Source organism: Micropterus salmoides, unplaced genomic scaffold (assembly GCF_014851395.1).
Source record: "Micropterus salmoides isolate LMB-PRFRI ecotype aquatic unplaced genomic scaffold, ASM1485139v1 Ms_hic_scaffold_7, whole genome shotgun sequence".
Taxonomy (NCBI): domain Eukaryota; kingdom Metazoa; phylum Chordata; class Actinopteri; order Centrarchiformes; family Centrarchidae; genus Micropterus; species Micropterus salmoides.
Genome location: NW_024044459.1, coordinates 35238258 through 35253551, shown reverse-complemented (window position 1 = coordinate 35253551; position 15294 = coordinate 35238258). Strand labels below are relative to the sequence as shown.

General features: G+C 41.9%; 1 protein-coding gene across 2 annotated transcripts in view; it reads right to left on the bottom strand.

Annotated features, from left to right (window-relative positions):
- Positions 1 to 10828: 10828 nt before the first annotated feature.
- Positions 10829 to 15294, bottom strand: part of LOC119891520 (GTPase IMAP family member 8-like) — a 29895-nt gene continuing 25429 nt past the window's right edge. For both annotated transcript variants that reach the window (XM_038703225.1, XM_038703226.1), the window contains exons 4-5: positions 13999 to 15177; positions 10829 to 13874 (exon numbers count right to left, since the gene is read on the bottom strand). In XM_038703225.1, coding sequence (XP_038559153.1) covers positions 12214 to 13874; positions 13999 to 15177 — 2840 coding nt within the window. In that variant the 3' untranslated portion in view covers positions 10829 to 12213. The remainder of the gene's footprint in view (positions 13875 to 13998; positions 15178 to 15294) is intronic.

The window sequence follows — 15294 nt, the reverse complement described above, 5'->3', positions numbered from 1 at the left end:
GCAACCAAATACTAAATGTGATGAATTAGTTTACTTGACTGTATATGAACTTGTCAAACACATGTTTGTCCTGGAGAATTGAGTTTGGTTGATACACCTCTGAAAAAGCCATCAGTAGTGCTCTCTAGTGCACTCTAGTGCCATCAAGAGTGATTGGATTCCCCTGAATGAGAAGTGCAGGAATTACCTCTGCCTAGAGAAGCTGGGGAAATAAAAATATGAAAAAAAAATGACAAACGCCAGAATGCAAACACCCCAGAACATGCTTTTATTTTGAGCATGTGAAACAGTCTCTTCATAATCAAGTATTTAAGGTAGGTTGGGATCATAAAGCACAACACTCCCAATGGCAGTCTTGCAGACTCCTGACTGAACTAACCATGCAAACATAAATACAAGGAATTGAAATGACCATTTGACTATGTTCTGACCCGCCATGTATTGGCTTGAAAAATATTTGCCCTGATGCCAGACTTATTTGCCGATCACTCATGCACATAAACAGTACTCCATGCTGCTTACTCAGGGAATGTCGATTAAGGGAACTTCCCTTGACAAAATTCTTCCATTCAGATTACCCTGCAACGTCACCATTGCAGGCATCACTTTCTCCATGCATTACCCTGGTAACGTAAACACCGTGGATACTCGCTGCTACTGTGAACATTTACTGAAATTTATTTTATTATATATCACATAATATTATTATATTTCTCTCTCTATATATATATAAAGGTATATATGTAATATTTAGGGCTGGACACGTTAATGCGTTATTATCGCGTTAACGCATGAAATAAGAATTTATCGCACGTTAACGCAGTTTTTTATTATATTTTTTGTATATAAGTCCATTGCTCACTGCCTCTGAATACACAAACAGTCAAACCGGGTCACAGGAGGCGTGGGATGATTTATGCGTGGGATGAAAAGTTCAAGACAATCCATCTTCGGCAGCAGGCGGGCACCTCATTTGTTTGCAAACCACATGTTATTGCACTGTATATAGCAGTACATTTAAATTTAAATTGTGCAATACACTGTGCAATTTCATTTTTATTTATTTGTCATTCATGTGAGGCGCACAGGCTGATGGGTAATCTTGCTTGACAACTGATGAGCAGTTGTTCACTTCACTACACAGTTCACAGTTCACTTTGAACTGAGCACGTTGTGCTCCATGCAGCTTGGCTGCTGAACTTTTTTAACAATTCCTTTGGATTGAGGAATAACGATCCTGACCCCTGCAGTGGCTAATGTTACAGACATTTTAGGGTTGGGCACAGGGGGCACCAATCTAAATCTAGGGCTCCAACACTGTCAGAAAAACAGCATTCATTTTTATCCGATATTTGAAACTAAAGCAGCTTCAGACCACACAGGCCGATGAACCTGTATAACTTAAAAAAAGGACCATTCTTCTTTGTTTACTCCATAAGCAGGAGATTTGATTCAACTATTTTCTAAGGCCCTGACCTGGGATGAAATTTCCCCTGACTAGCTATCTTCTTAGATTTACCTCAGCACCGAGGTCTTGTGAACCTTTAGTGATTTTAACTTTTTTTATTTTGTTTGTCTGTAAAGTATTTCAAATGAACAGCCGACCACTAACATGAATGACACTCGTCATTGGCACCCTGAGCCACAGATGAGAGTTACCGACGTCTACTGGAAGACTGCCGCTACAGGAAAGATGAGGGACCATGGAGCAAATCAGCTGTTCTAAACATCAACTCCCGCCTGGCTGCCTAGCCTCTTGAGAAATTACATATTTTATGGGTTTCGCGCATGGGCGTGACAAAATGGCTCACTAGTGCCCCCTACAGAGCAGCCCCCAAACAAAAAAGCCTCTTTGGAGCGATGCCCGACACCCAACAGGAAGTCGGCCATATTGGATTATTTTTGATTGTACATGATTAGATCTGTACCACATTTTACACGTTTAATAAGAGTCCTGCCCTGAACACATGTACATGCCAATTCACCAATAGTTATAGCGCCATCTGCTGGCAACAGGAAGTGACCTAAGCAGCCCCTGCCGCACGTTTCACCTACATGTATAAAATTTCTGTGGCACATGTATCATGTTGAGACGTACAAAAAAGCCTCATGGAGCGATGCCCTAAACCCAACAGGAAGTCGGCCGTTTTGAATTTTATGGTCAATTTTGGATGATTTACACACTCCGTACTTTAACAAACTCCTCCTAGGGATTTTGTCCGACCGACTTCAGATTTTCGCTGTGCAGTCTAAACCCATTTACGTTTAAAAGTTGTACAAACGGTGAGTTTTCGTGGAACGGCATGCCCGTGGCTCAGCGTCCAATATCAATGATTCGTCATAAAAAAGGAAGTTGCTGTAACCTCAGTGTGCATGCTCACTGCACCAAACTTTACGTGCTTGAACAGTCACGCCCTGAACACATCTACATGCCAATATTCAGTTATAGTCATAGCACCAAGTGCTAAGTAGCGCCACAAAGGGGACACAGGAAGTGATGATTAACATGCTTACAGCTTTAATTAATAACTTAACGTTGTATTTATTAAACTATACCCAAGGATTCATAGCCCCGTGGGTGGACAACGATGCTAGGTGGTGCGCCCTTTCTTTAATAAGTGCTTATTATAATTTGTCCAAATATTAATATTCATAAATGTATTAACAAAGTGTAGGTTCACTAAGTCTTTCCTGATTTTACTTGTGTTTTAAGTTTCTTTAAACTTTTTAAACCTGATGGTTTTATGACGTTTCTGTTATACAGTAGTTTGCTGCCATAGTGAAGCACTTTGTAAAGTGGATTTTGACAAGTGCTCTACAAAGATTATGGTTATTATTTAAAAGTTAATGATCTAAGATAAAACAGGAAAGACATTTGTCAGACTCACAGAAAGTACTGAAAACACGGAGAAACAACCTTTTTTTTTGCGGACTGAACACCTGTAGCACATTTTCCTGAAGTCTGTCACTTTATAATATGAAGTATTAGTGGAGTACACTCACCTGCTGAAAAGCTTGTTGTCATCTCACCAAGATGCTTAAAGCGAAACTAAAGGAGGTTCAAGAGAAACACCAAGACGTCAGAACAGGATCACGTGATCAGATGTTTCTAAATATTTCATAGGGGACAAAAGACGTGTTTTTACATGTGAATGACTCTCAACGGGTAAATAATCCAAATAGCTAAATTTTTTATGTGATTTTTGAACTCGTATATTTTAACATATATTTTAAATAGCTTGAAGACCTCAAACTATTTTTAAAAATATTTATTTCTTTGATGTGGAGTTCAACTCTTATTCACAAAGTATGTTTTCTTTGTATTTAATTCTGAAATATCTGAAGTGGTGTGGCCTGAATAACAACATGTCAGGTACCTCAGGTTCCTCCTCATATTTAAAATGATAAGTGATAACATCTTTCATTACAACTTCTGAAGAACTCCAAAACAAATTTCCATGAAAACTTGACAGATGACGACAAGGAAGATTCACATAACAATGTTGTGACTTTAAAGTGGTGCAGCCTGATGTCGGTGTGCAGGATGTCTCTTTACAGCCCGTTGTCAGATAGATAGCTAGCTAGCCACGTTCATGTGAAAGGTGTTGACAGTCCCCCGAAGCCCCCTACCCTTACCATAACCATCAGAAATGTTAGTACCTGAACCTCACTGAATTTATTCATGTTGACCGGCTAACCCTACAGCTACTCACCCTCTACCCTTCACTTTTGTTCACCTTAGTTAATAAATAAACATTCACCTTAATCACAGGAATTGTGTGTGTGTACTGTTTATGATCCAGGTTCCTGCATGGAGAATTCCCTCCTCAGATTGAGACTGATCAATTAAGAACTGACTAATTATTATTAACTTATTGTTGTATTTATTAAACTATACCCTAGGATTCCTAGCCCCTTGGGTGGACAACGACGCTAGGTGGTGCCCCCTTTCTTTAATGAGTGCTTATGATATTAATATGTCAAAATATTAAAATTCATAAATGTATTAACAAAGTGTTGGTTCACTACAGTCTTTCCTGACGTTACTCATCTTTAAAGTTTTCTTTTTACTTCTTGTTTTTATCTGTTCTCTTTTAAAACCTGATGGTGTTAAATATGATTTCAGATAAAAGTACGGAAAATAATCTCCTATTTTTGCAGACTGTTTGATACCTGCATATTTTTGCTGAACACATGTAGCGCATTTTCCTGAAGTCACAGTTAATTATCTATAACTGACAGTATGTCAGAGCATATTGCTGTCTGTCAGTATATTAAATATATTAAGTATTAGTCGAGTTCACTCACCTGTCTTGCTGTCATCACACCAAGATACTTAAAATGAAAGTAAAGAAGGTGCTAGGGAAAAAGCAAGACGTCAGAACAGGATCACATGATCAGATGTTTCTAAATATTTCAGAAAGGACAAAAGAAATGTGTTTTTACATGTGAGTGACTCTGAAAGGGTAAACTGTATTAAATAATATAAACATAACATCTCTTGATTCTGTGTTGCAAATAATCTGCACAGCTACATTTCTCATATGTAAAATATGATTTTTGAACTCTTTTTTAAAATAAATTTAGACCTCAAACTATTTTTAAAAATATTTATTTCTTTGGTTCACAAAGTATGTTTTCTTTGTATTTAATTCTGAAATATCTGAAGTGGTGTGGCCTGAATAACAACATGTCAGGTACCTCAGGTCCTTCCTCATATTTAAAATGATAACTGATAACATCTTTCATTACAACTTCTGAAGAACTCCAAAACAAATTTCCATGAAAACTTGACAGATGACGACAAGGAAGATTCACATAACAATGTTGTGACTGTAAAGTGGTGCAGCCTGATGTCGGAGTGCAGGAAGTCTCTGTATTACAGAACTACAAATTATTGCAACAGAAACCAGATATCAACTGAAAGGTGACATGTGATAATAAAGGGGGTGGACAAAATAACAGGAACACATGCTTTGTAAAGCTCATACTTGTTGATTTAGCTGATGATTTAGTTGTGAAGTAAGTGTCCTGTTTGTCTTTCTGGAGGTGTTGATGAGGTCTCATGATCACTGTTACTCTTTTCTGATGCAGTTAGTATGGACCAATGTCATCGTGTTTTCTGGATGTTTTCTCCTGTCACATCACATTCACAGTGTTTGAGACTAAATGCAGCAGCAGTTCTGCTGCCTCACCAATGACTTTGTTTCCAAACATTTACTTAAACAAGTTACAAACTACAACTGAAGCCAGGCCCTCTGCAAGACATCAATTATTAATTTTCATTAATGAGTTTTTATTCAACTTTGCCCAGTTTGTAATGTTTCAATGACCAAACATGTCCAGAGAGGCTGCAGCTTCGGTGATCAGAAAGTGTGTGGGAGGAGTTCAGGGAGGCTATCTGGACAAGGTTGGCCTCAAGGAAGTTCTGGCAAGCCATGAGATTACTCCTGAAGACAGAAGGATTAGTTCAGGCTGTGTTCAGCAGAGGAGGAAAACTGCTGACCCTGACTTGGGATATTATCGAAAACGGATTTTGAGGAACTCCTGAAGGATAAACGTAAAAGTAAGTTTATTCATGGATAACCCCTTGAGATGAACCATCTCATTTTCAAGGGGGCCCAACACAAGACATACAAATGGTTTAACAAAAAAGGAAACAAAAGCATGTGACATCCATGAGACATAAATTTATACAAAAAGAAAAAGAAAAAAAGGGACTCAAACCAACCATCCCTCCCAACCGTCCCATTAACCTGAGTCCCCCGCACAAAGTACATAAAAAAGTACACACAGAGGAACATGTTGAGATATAATGATAATACAAGGGCTGCTGACTTTAAAAATAAGGGGAGAGGACAAAATTGAGGGGATGTTAAAAGGAAATGAAGACATTACTTTTAAAAGCAGCAGCGTGCAGAGGTTAGCACTTAAGGCTGCAAGAAGGCTTTTCTGCCTGCAGTTTGTATCTTCTCCCTGTCAGTGTGGGTTTCCTCTGGTTGCTCCAACTTCCTACCTCAGTCCAAACATAAGCAGGTTCAGTGGTGATTCTAATTTGCCCTTAGGTGTGATTTTCTCCACATGTCAGAGAACACATGTACACAGGGTGAGGTTACTTCGCCCATACAAATGACACAAAAAAGGGGGAAGACAAAATTAATGCAGGGATGATATTAAATGAGAAAAGTTGATCTACAGGAGAATACAAATTTAAAGCAACACAGAATGCCCGAGAGACTTATTACCACATTATATTCTGTTTTATATATATATTCTGTATGTGTCTATATACCTGAATTTAGTGTTTCCCTTTATATAAATAAACATATTTCCACCATAAATTCATGCAGAAAAGGCATAACAGTTCACCAGAATGCATAAAATGAAGTATTAAATAGGAGGATCACCAGACCTCCAGATGCACCTCTTGTCTCCCCTCCAGTGTTGAAGCAAAACCTGTACTCTTGCATTTCAACAACAAAACAACTTCATAAATTCACTAGAATGCAACAAGTCAGTCTCTGAAGGGACACGCGTTTTCTAGGAGGGAAATTCACAGATATCTGGTTGGGTTAGGCAGCTTAATGATTCTCAGGATGTTTGAACCTTCAGTCACAGAGCAGTCTGTTGAAACATAATTGTAAACACGTTCGGCTCTGGTCTGTATTCCTCCAGTTTATCTGCACACTGGAATATCAAAAACAAGTGATTTGTGATTGTGGCTAATATTTAGCTGCAGTTTTTAAAGATGCCATCAGGTGTCACAATAGGGCTAAATAATTATTTAAAATATCTGTTCTTGACTGCAGCCACTTGGTGTTTGTGAGCTGTGAGCTGTATTTAGTATTTGATTAAGGTCCATTATTTCAAATGATTTATGTTTGAATAGGATGTTAATAATGTTTCTTCGAATATTTAACTTAAAGTTTCTCCCTCACACACAGTTGAACCGCAGATTCATCATGGTGTGAAAAACAGTTTTATTGTTCCACTGTAAGTTTTTAAAGTAATCCCTTAGAGATGCAGTGAAAACTCTGAAGCACAGTGACTGGGTTAGGTGAGAGCGACTGATTTAAAAGCTGCTTTTCGCCTCCGTTGAGTGAAACCCTGTAGGCTGTGACTTTGATGTTTATTGCAGTTTCAGTAATATCTGCTGCCTTCCCTTCAACACTACAGGCGTCTATTTGGGACAGGCAGGCGTCTATTTGGGACAGGCAGTGAATTACACACAAAACTCTCAAATAGTTTATTTCGACCAGTATAAAAATTAGAATAACATATCAATTACAAATCAATAATTTGATCTAGCTCCGAGAGACAGCCCATCTAGGACAACCTCAGCACATAGAGCATGGAGGGAGAGAGAGAGAGACCGACTGACTGACCATACTGATGAATCGGAATTTCTGTAAAATGAACTGAAAGATTGAACTGTGGAGAATCTAACTGATCTGAAGATGTGTAGCATGTACATATTGACAAATGTTTAAACATTTATATTTGTATGCGCGATCAAGGTTGCTCAAGCAGGTGACCCGGTGAGCTTTCAGGGGTTTTTTACATCCAGAAAACTTACGTAAAAATGTGACCAGGCATTTCTTTCAACGTGAAGCCACATCAGGTCACTAAAAGGGACTGGTGGCTAACTGGGAGTAAGCTTTGAATTGAAGTTTTATGGAATGTAGTGAAAAAACAGTGGAAAAAATATTGTATTGTGCTTTATTGCACCAGTGTGCAATAAAGTGGCACGACTAAGAGGAGAGCGCACGAGTGCCAGGTGCCGAAGGAAGGTCAAGACTGTAAAACCCAATGAATGTGTGCGGAGTGGCCCAGCCAGCCGCTACACAAACATCCTGCAAAGAGGCCCCGGAAAGGAGGGCTCGAGAGGCCGCCATGCCTCTGGTGGAATGAGCACTCACAGCCACAGGTGAAGGCAAACCGCGCACCTGATAGGCCAGGGAAATAGTCTGAACAATCCAGTTGCTAATAGTATGTTTGGATGCAGGGAGCCCAGCCCTGGGAGACCCAAAACACACTAGCAGCTGGTCAGCCTTCCTCCAACGGGAGGACCTCAGAGTGTAACACTCAGTGCTCTGACAGGGCAGAGCAGATGAAGTCTCCCGTCCTCCGCCGTCACATGAGGTGGAGGATGAAATGCCTGCAGCACTGTGGACCCTGCCGCACAAGAAGGCACTTTAGGGATGTATCCTGGACGAGGGTGCAGGATAGCCCTAATATTTCCCGGGGCAAACTCCAGGCTTTGTGGGGAAACCGAAAGCGCTTGGAGATCCCCCACCCTCCTCAGAGAGGTGATAGCAACGAGAAAGGCCATCTTGAGGGTCAAGTGCTCAGCCTCAGCTGACTCCAGGGGTTCAAAAGGGGCCTCAGCCCCAAGAACCACCGCCAGATCCCAAGTGGGAACCTTGGACCGAGACGCAGGTCTCATTCTCCGGGCACCACGGAGGATCCGTGTGGACGGGGCCCCGGAGCTGAGGATGGTCTCGACTGCTCCGGCTGTTAGACCCGCCTCTAGGTACTGTGCCCCCTCAGGGGCCAGACCCACAATCGCCATATGGCGGGGCAAGGGTGAAGAACCCGGCCCTGCGCCTGGGACAGCAGATCTCTCCTCAGAGGGACCCGCCACGGCGGGCCGTCCAGGAGCGATCATGATGTCCGAGAACCACACCCGGGTTGGCCAGAACGGGGCTACGAGCAGTAGGCCGACATTGTCCTGGCGGACCCACTCCAGAACCCAGCAGAGCGACTGGGGGAAAAGCGTACAGACGTAGCCTCGGCCACAAATGTACCATGGTGTCCAGACCCAACGGGGCTGGAGGAACGAGAGAAAACCATAGCAGGCAGTGCGTAGTCTCTTGAGACACAAACAGATCCACGTCTATGGGGCCGAACTCTTCGCACAAGAGCTCCACCACTTCGGGGTGAAGTCTCCATTCCCCGGGCCTCAGCCCCTGCCTCGACAGCAGGTCTGCTCCCTGATTCTGCGTCCCCGGGAGATACATCGCCCTGAGCGATAGTAACCTCTGCTGGGACCACAGGAGGGTCTGACGCGCCAGTCTGTCCAGAGGGCGTGAGCGCATACCGCCCTGGTGATTCAGATAGGCCACCACCGCTGTGTTGTCGGAACGAACCAGGACGTGGTGGCCTTGGAGATCGGGCAGGAAACTCCTTAGAGCCTGGAACACCACCAACATCTTGAGACAGTTGATATGCCACTCGGATTGATGCACCTGCCAGGATCCCCTTGCAAAGCGGCCGTCCATGACCGCGCCCCAGCCGGACCCCCACACCCCCGAAGGCGAACCTCAGGAACTTCCTGTAAGAAAGACGGATGGAGACGTGGAAATAGGCGTCCTTTAGATCTATGGCGGGGATGATGAGCATCTTGAACCTGAATCTCCTCAGAGACCGGTTAGAACCCGCAGATCCAAAATAGGGCGCAGCCCTCCGTCCTTCTTGGGGACTATGAAGTACCGGCTGTAGAACCGGCGTCTCTGTCTGGGGGGGAGACACGTTCCACGGCCCCTTTCCTCAGCAGAGTAAGAACTTCCTGTCCCAACACCGGACCTTGGTCCAGGCGGACCACAGTCCAAACCACCCCGTTGAATTTTGGAGGGCGGGTTTTGAACTGTAGTCGAAACCCATCTATGGCAGTGCGCAGGACCCACGGAGAAATGTTCGTCAGGCTCCGCCAAGCCTCTGCAAAGTCTGCCAACGGAACCAGCCCCTCAGGGCTGGTGGTCGGTGTCTCGTGTGATCTTCTGGTGGACCCCTGAAGCCCCAGAACGGCAGGGGAGAACCGCCGAAGATCCACGGTGAGTGAGTCTGAACGCCTGGCAGCCTCAGCTGCCTTGGGTCCAGACCGGCGAGGGAGGTACTGGCGGAACGCTTCGCACTGCGTCTAACGCTCCGTGGTTCTGCGAAGCTCCGCCAGATCTTCCTCAGAGGGACCCCCCCTCTGAACCATCTCCTGTAGCAGGTCGGCTTGGTAGGCTTGAAGCACCTCCAGCAGTACGTCATCGGGCGCCGCCTGATGAAGATCAAAAACACTCCAGTCAGTGCAGTCAAAGCAGGCCTGTAACTCCAGCTTTGACTCGTTGGTCCATCTTCGGTCCAACAGGTTTAGCAGATTTCAGTTTTTGCCTGTGTGTTGGGAGAAGATGAACCAGACAGTGATCAGAGAGTCCTAAGGCTGCACGGGGAACAGAGCGATAGGCGTCCTTTAATGTTGTTTAGCAGTGGTCCATTGTGTTAGTGTCCCTGGTGGGACACTTAATATGCTGTCTGTACTTTGGAAGTTCATGACTGACGTTTGCTTTGTTAAAGTCCCCAAGAACAAGGAGCAGGGAGTCTGGGAGTTTTTTCTCCACGTTAATTATCTGGTCGGCCAGGTGTAGTAACGCCTCACTAACACGAAATGACTGAGACTGGCCAACATCAGTCATTCAGTCCTGAGGTGAAGCGTTACTGCAGGAACCTGAGGTTGATTACTGAGAGCATCAGGCTGCAGATGGAGCTACAGATATAATGTGTTTTAACTGTTTCTACACACAGTTCACTGTTTAACTGGATGATATAATGTGTTGCAGGTGTTGAAATCATTGTATCTGTTCATGTTTTGTAGTCTTGGATTTCTTTTTTGAACACTCAGGATACTTGGATACTCTGACAGTATCCATAGTAACAGCAGTATCCTCAGATCAAGGAGAAGAGAAATAAACAGAGAGGTGAATAAAGATGTTTCAGAGAGAAGCCACTTCCTCCCACAGCGTCTCTGTGCAGGTAGAAACAAACCTGTGAGCTCTGTTCTGTTTCATCACTTCATCATCTAGTTTATTAGATTAACAACAGTCCACACTGAACTACAGGGAAACACTTTATTCATCTTTTAGAAGCACAAACAAAGAAAGCAAAGATTAAAGATTGATCTGAATTCTGTCTTAAGTTGATGTCATCAGTTATAAAGCATCCAGTCTTATCTGACATGGAACAAAACAAAGAAACATCAGAGCGTTCATCGTCTATAATGTCATTCTGCATCATTCTGATTGATCTGATCAGCAGTTTAAATGATCTTCATGCTGTTTAATGTTTCATATTTGCTGTGATATTTGTGATTTGCAGAGAAAACAGGGTGAATGACATCTAAACATTTCATTTCACTTCCAGCACAAACATCATGTTCTTTCTCATATTCAAAAGAAAACAAAGATCATCTGTAATGAGTGAGCAGAGCTTCAGCTGCTGAAGTCTTTCTTTACTAAGCTGCTGTCTGTTTTTATCAGCAAATGATTACACAAACTATTAGGACAAAAGAAAAGAAAAGGCAATTATTCCCAGCAAAAGAGTTTTAACAGAAGAAAAGAAAACCAACAGAGCAGAAAGATTTTCTACAGACTGAAGGTGCAGGCTGAAACAGCAGCTCACCCTTTTTTACAATGCTCAACTTATTAGAGGTGAAAATGTGAAAACAAATGACTCTAATATCTCTAAATATCTAATATATAAACTTTACAGAAAACCCAGTGAAACAGAGAAGACCCTGAATGTTACAGATGAAACAGTTATTTTCAGTAAAATAGAGCAGAAGTTATTTAGATATTAAAAGCCTGATTGATCAATACAGACAGACTGAAATCAACATTTTGTCACTTAAGAGTCCAAAAAGATCCAGAAAGCTCTTAGACACTGCAGCTGAGCCACAGGGATAGATCAGCTGTATATTTGCTAAGCACTGATATGACTGTATTTGACAAGAAAACAAATATTGTTCAGCCTCAGAACATCTTTGACAACTCTTCATAACCACCTTAGAGTGATACTTTCCAAAAATAAACCAATTTTATCAGACTTTCTTTACTGTTAATAATAATGTAATATAATACAGGAATCATTTCAGCCTCAGTTTCACTTTGGTTCTAAAGAACATCTTAACTAATAACCTCTGAAATTTTAACAATTCAACATGAAAAGGTTTATTTAGAACAAAACTTTAGTTTTCTGATCATCACAGCAGTTTGGAAAATAATAAAAATAAAAATAATTTGAATTAGGTTTTGCTTATTTACTGCATTCTGTATTAACAGCCACTATCTGCTTCTTTAAAGTTTCAGTTACTGAAACTAAATGAAAATAGAAAAAAGGAACAACATCTGAAACTGCTCTGTTGATGAGACGTTTACATGAAACAAATCCTCATAAAATACGACAGCTTGATGTATTGACTTGTTTCATAAGTTCCTGGATCAGGTCATTTATTTCTTTTTCATGTGTTTCCTGCAGATTTTTCTTTTCATCCTCACTATCCAGATTCTTCATTTCTTTTTCATGTTTTTTCAGTAAGAGGTTTATTTTTTTCAGATTTTCTTTCTTTTTGGTCACACATTTAACTAAGTCACAAATTTCACTGTGATGTTTTTTCTTTATTTGTTCTTCATTGTGGGCTGAAAGTGCCTTTAAGATGTCAAATTGTTTGTCTTTGTCTGTCATTTCTTCCTCATGCTGTTGCTTCTGAGCTGCAAACTCCTTGTTGTGTTTCTCTCTGAATTCATTAAACTCTTCAGCTTTCTTTCTGGCCTCCTCTTCATACGCCTTTTTCTGATTCTCCATTTTCTTCTTGTAGTTCTCCTCCATGTCTTTTCTCTCTTTTTCCTCTCTTTCTCTTCTGATTCTGTCCTCTTCATTTCTTTTCTTTTCATAATTTTCCCTTTCCTGTTCGTATTCTTCTTGAAGCTTGCTAAGTCTTGTTTGTTCCTCCTGTCGTCTCTCTTCGTCTTCTTGATAACGTTTGTCCCACCATTCATTTTGTGTTTTCTCCCAGTTCTCTCGTTCTTTTCTCATCTCTTCTCTGCTCTCCTTCAGCTTTCTGTCAATTGTTTCCTTTGATTCTGACTCTGATCTTATTTTTTGCTCCAAAGCTTCACATTTTCGTTCCCACTCCTGTCGTTGAATTTCTTCCTGTTGTTTTCTCTTCCTGTCTTCTTCTTCTCTCATTTCCTGTTCTTTCTTTCTATCCTCATGTTCCTTCTTTATCTTCTCCTCCTTTTCTTCAAGTTGTTTTTCTCTCAGTTTTCTCTCCTTTTCAATTTCTGCTCTCTGTTCTTCCACTCTTTTTTTCATTGCTTCCATTTCTTCCTCATGTTTTCTTTGAAGCTCCTCCCTCTCTCTCTTCATCTCTTCTTCCTTCTCCTTCAGGATTCTCTCCATTTCTTTCTTTATAGCTGCCTCGGCCTCTTGCAGCATCTCATTGGTGTAGCAGCTGCCTCCATTTTCCTTCACCATGCTGTCAATCTTGGTTATCAGCTCACTGACTTGGGTGCGGTTTTGTTTGTTACGGTTATTAAACACATGGTATCTTCCTCCACAGTCAGAGATCAGCTTCTTAAAGGAAGCATCACATTTATGTGCAATGTATTCTTCAATGGACGTCTCCTCATCCTCCAGTGAATCTCCTCCAGTTAAAAGAATGATGGTGAACTTTTCAGCATTCTTCCCAAAACTTTCCTTGATGAGTGTTAATGTCTCCTTCTCCTCTTTTGTGAGTCTCCCGATCTGTAACACCAACAGGAAGACATGTGGTCCTGGAGCCAGAAGACTGATGCATTTCACCATCTCCTGATTAACCTCTTCATGGGACAAAGTTGTGTCAAACAGACCAGGAGTGTCGACCACAACAAACGGTCGACCGTCCACTTCACTCTGTGCTTTCTTACAACGTTGGGTGACTGATGTTTGACTTGATTCAGCTTTAAACTCTTTTCTTCCTAGAATGGTGTTTCCTGTAGAGCTCTTTCCACTTCCAGTCTTCCCTATCAGCACAATCTTGAGACACTCTGGACTCTGCTCCTCATCATCACCTGGGAAATAAGAAGAACTGAGTTACTTTAAATATTCACATATGTTACAGTGAAGGTTCAAGACTCACTCAATGTACAACCTGGTTCAGGACACAGAAAAAACATTTCAGTTCAAAGTACTTACAAGTGATCTTGTTCTTCTTCATCAGCCTCTCTTGTTGTATGACCTTTTCCATTTGTGCATTTGCAAATGTTGCAGTTGTATAGCAGGATGGTTTATTTTTAGATTTTCTCATTTTTTCCACCATGTCCAGCAGCTCTGGGATCTGCTGCTTGTCCTTGATGTTGAGAACAACATATCTTCCTCCACAGCTCTGACGGAGCTCCTGGATGTCTCTGTTCTTTCTAACAAAGTTAACAACAGCTGGAGCTGCAGGATCTGACTCCACAGTGAACAGAATCATGGTGAAGTCATCGACTCGAGAGCTGAATGTGTTCTGGATGGTCTTTAACTCTCTCTTGTCTTCATCAGTGAGGGGACCCACAGGTAGGACCAGGATGAAGGCATGGACGCCCTCAGGATCACAGAGGGAGATACACCTGAATGATTCCTTCATCACTGCCTCCTGAGGTTTTTCATACAAGGCAGGCAGCTCCACCAGGGAAACCCAACGTCCACGCACAACTCCCTGATGTTTAACACACTCTGATGAGTTGGAGACTGAATGAAACTCTGTCTGAGCTAAAATGGCCTTGGCTGCTGAAGTCTTCTCTGCTCCTCTCCTCCCACACAGAACCAGGTTTAAAGCTGGTTTGATGTGTTTATACTTTGGTCTGATGGTCTCTTCAGTGAAGGTGAGGAAGGTTCCTTTGTTTTCATGCACAATGTTCTCAATCTCCTGCATTAACAGTCTGCGGTCATCATTAAACATGCTGTAGTATCTTCCTCCACACTCTTTAAGGAGTTCGTTAACAGAGACGGTCATTTCAATCCCGCCATGTGTAAAGATGACCATTGAGTGTTTAAAAGCACTTTGACCAAACAAACTCAGGATGAACCTCAGTGTGTGTCTGTCCTCCTCATTGAAAGCAGAAGGCTTCACTAACAGCAGCAGAACATTCGGTCCAGGAGGACAAAAACTGACACAGTTCTTCACCTCTCTTCTCAGTGCGGTCACAGAGTGACTGGTCATGTCTGGAGTTTTCACTGCAGTCAATAGTTTTCCTTTCCACTCTCCACAGGTAGCCTCACACTGTTTGCTTGTAAAGAGGTTCTGGACCTCTTTTTTACCAGTGATGATCTTTCCCAGTGTTGTTTTTTTGTCATCACTTTTCCCAAACAACACTATCCTGAGTTCACGTGCTGTAATAAATAAGATAGGAAAGTTACGAATGCAGTGAGTACATTTTCAGCACACTCTACACCATATTTAACTACATATTCATTTAGACGGATTAATGGCAGTAATTAAAGATATTT